At 49.0% G+C, this 3,637-nt stretch overlaps 1 protein-coding gene across 1 annotated transcript; it reads right to left on the reverse strand.

Annotated features, from left to right (window-relative positions):
- Positions 1–242: 242 nt before the first annotated feature.
- On the reverse strand, positions 243–3,440 carry LOC100899346 (uncharacterized). The gene has a single exon (XM_003738322.1). It carries the CDS (start codon positions 3,438–3,440, stop codon positions 243–245), a length of 3,198 nt encoding a protein of 1,065 aa, XP_003738370.1.
- Between the last annotated feature and the right edge of the window lie 197 nt (positions 3,441–3,637).

Raw genomic sequence — 3,637 nt, forward strand, 5'->3', positions numbered from 1 at the left:
CCAAAATTCCTGTCGGAGATTCGCCAGAACCATGTCAGTACGAAGGTGAGAAAGTTGGTTTTCGTGGAGATCTCGTATCACCAGCGTCGTGAACCAGTCTTCCGACAGCACGATTGGGTGTTTCAACGCCTCATCTCCCTCGAAGTTCTCCAATCTTCCCCCCAGACGTAACAAGTCGGCAGAATCGAAATACGCACCAAGGCTAGTGAGCGCCTGACTCTCCGCGACACTCCGACTCAAGGCTACCTCCCGGAAGCAACGCTGTTGCGCCTCCCGTGAAGGGGTTGCTTCGCCAATTTGAGCTCGAGTGCCGTTATCGGCCGGCGCGTTATGGAGTCTGACGGAACACCTTTGCCGAACAATTTGACTTTCTGAGAAGCCAATTCTTTGGACTTCCTTGTCCTGGCATTTTTTTGATACCAGCGGAGCTGGAAGATCGCTATAGCTCGAAAAATCGTCGCCGTTACCCTGATCGCTCTTCTTAGCGTGGAGTATCTTTCGATTGGAATGACCGAATTCTTTTCCTTGACCTCGACCTGAGTTGCCGTTGCAACAAACACTTCTACCTCTGTGGAATGGACTTCGGGATAGATTTCTGATTTTAGAAAAGCGGGTCCGTTGAGCCAGGACGGTTCCTTGAGTAGTTTCTCCATTGACATGCCGCGTGACGGATAGTCTGCCGGATTCTCGACTCCGGGGACATGCCGCCATTCCAACGGTTTTGTCAACTTGGAAATCTCAATTAGCCTGTTCCGAACGAACACCTCATACTTCAATGGACAGTCTCTTCTGATCCAATAGTAGACATTCATAGAGTCCGTCCAGTAGAACGTCTCACAACTTAGATTCAGGAACTTTTTTATGGATGCTGCCAGCCGCGCCGCACACATAGCCGCCACAAGCTCCTTCTTTGGAATCGTTAGAGAGCTTAGAGATTTGAGAGGCGTCATTCGAGCCTTCGAAGCTACGAGCACGACAGCGCGCTCATCCGAGTTTGGATTCCACGACTTGAGATAGACTACGGCGGCGTACGCCGAATCGCTCGCGTCGGCGAATGTGTGCAGCTCCAGTTTCACAGCTCTGAATCCCTTCGTGAAACACCTTGGAATTTGGAACCTACTGATGAATGGAAGCTGATCACACCACTTTTTCCAACCGTCGAGAATTTCGCCTTGAAAGGCTTTATCGAGACCCAGTTTTTGGAGATGAACCTTCTGAATCAACAATTTTATCTGCATCACGAAAGGTGAAAGGAAGCCTGTCGGATCATACAACCTTGCGGCCGCACCCAGCAGTGTTCGCTTCGTTGGTTTGGCGGCGGCGACGAACTCGATCAAGTTTGCGGGATCGAATGTCAGAGCGTCGGTTTCGTTGTTCCAAACAACACCGAGCACTTTTTCTGGCATCTGCGACCCGAGAATGACCTGTGAGTTGTCATCGCAGCTTTCCTCCGAAAAACGCCATTTTCGCATTACCATGGCAGCCTTACCAAGAATGTAGGAGATATCGGACTGGATTTCCCTCGCTTCTTCAATGGAGTCAGCCCCCGTTACGAGGTCGTCCATGTAGAGGTCCTCCATCAATGCCTTGGATGCTCCCGGGTGGGAGTTTTGGAAATTGTTTGCATGCATTCGGATAACTGAGATGACGTTGAACTGAGCGTCCTTGACGCCAAAACAGTTTCGATTCATGCGGTACACTTTGAGATTCGAAGCGTCTCCGTTTCTGGACCACAGGAAACACTGGAAATTTCTCATCTCCGGTTTTACGCCGATCGTGAGGTACGCCTTCGTGATATCACCGACGAACGCGATCTCACGGACTCTAAACTTGGACAACATTTCGACAGAAGTTGGAAGCAAATTTGGAACCTCGAGAATGACATCGTTGAGGGAGAGTTGACCTTTCATCTTTGACGACGCATTGAATACCGGTCGGACCTTGTAGGATACCTTGGATTCATTGACCACCGGGAAGTGTGGCATGAAATACCTAGGTTTTTCCCCCAGGGGCACCGGCTCGGCGTAACCAGAATCGAAAAACACATTCATCTGTTTGATGTACTCTTCTCGGAGACTCGGCTTTTGATCCAATGATTTCAGCAGCTTGTGAGCTTGTTGCTTCGCTGCTGGGAAGTTATCTGTGAGATACTCAAGTTTTCTTGAGTCCAGGTTGAGAATCGTGCTGTACATTCCGTCCTTAAATTCAACGGTTTTTAGAAAGTCTTGAATGAAAGTCTCCGAGATTTTTCCATCAACAGTGTGCTCCTCCGGTAGGATTCCGATGTGCTCGAGTTCCCAAAACTTTTCAATGTTTACGGGGAAAGCTGCCCCTGAATCGGAGGCAGGCTTGTTTTCGCTCACTGGAACTTGTCCGAAGATTGTGTCGAGATAGGACACGCTCTCCGTGAGCTTTTTGAAGCCACCTTTGATAATTTGAACCATATCGCTGAAGCTGAATAGAATTCCGAGCTTCCTCGGACCCTTTGGATGATCGGATGGATTTTGGAGGCGAGCGCGAATCTCCCCGGACAGCGGCTTCGGTTCTAAATTTGATATTTCCGGTACAACCAGCGCAGTGAACTGCAGCGCTCGATTGTCGCTCGTCAGAACTCCGAACCGAACGATTCTGCATTCGCTCGACTGTGAGACTTGCTCTCCGAATCTGTGCAACAGAAATTTGTCTGAACCGACTACCTCTAGGTTGAGGAGCTCTGCGTACTCTTCTGTAATGAAAGTTGTATTCGCACCGCTGTCCAACAAGAATCGCACTCGCTGAGAACCGTCCGGACCAAGGAGCATTAGGTGGCCGACTGCTGCCAACGTTTCAGCCTGGTTGCTCTGAGCGACAACTGCTGACCTCACGTTGGCACACAACGAACCATGATGGTCTCCCTTGCATTTAATGCACTGTATTTGTGAGGAACATTTATCTTCTAAATGCCCGCTTCTGAGACACTTCGAGCAGAAGCCGGCTCTCGCGAGCTTTTGTTTCTTCAGTTCGATTGATAACTCAGCTTTGCACTTCGCGGGGACATGAGGCTCCTTGCAATATGGACATGCAAACTTGGACTTTGAGGAGGGCGGATTGGCAGGGGTTTCCTTTGGTTTGCTTACTTTCGACTCTGGGGCTGACTCGTCTCTTGATCGAAAGCCTGACTCCGACCTACTCCTCCACGCCACCTTTCCGAATATTGCACCGTATTGATCTCCTGTTTCGGTTTCTTTCTTAAGAAAATTTCGCAACGTATCTAATCGCGTCTGGAAAAGCTCTGCGAGCTTGACAGTTTCAAGGTCTGTCTCTCTGAGGACATCTTCAACCTCATCGGCTGTTTTCTGCGGTTCGATTTTCTCTATGAAACGATGCGCAAGTCGGTCTGGCAACTTTCGGAGCAGGATCGGATAAAGAAACACAGCAAAGTGGATTGATTTCAATTGCATGGTTTTGAGAGATAGTATGAACCCATTAACTTTATCAAGGTGCGCCCTCAACTGTTTGTTGTCTGCGAACTTGTTAAGTTTTGGCAATTCGAGTAGTTGCGTGAAGATTTCTATTGCGATGGTCTCAACGTTTCCGTATCGGACGAAAAGATAATTCAGAGTTCTAATGTAATTAGCTCCCGTCGATGGAGTACCCT

This window comes from Galendromus occidentalis, unplaced genomic scaffold (genome assembly GCF_000255335.2).
Source record: "Galendromus occidentalis unplaced genomic scaffold, Mocc_1.1 scf7180000075890, whole genome shotgun sequence".
In the NCBI taxonomy this organism is placed as follows: Eukaryota; Metazoa; Arthropoda; class Arachnida; order Mesostigmata; family Phytoseiidae; genus Galendromus; species Galendromus occidentalis.

Coding starts and splice junctions, on each gene's coding strand:
- LOC100899346 (XM_003738322.1), bottom strand. CDS start 3,440: ATGCAATTGAAATCAATCCACTTTGCTGTGTTTCTTTATCCGATCCTG.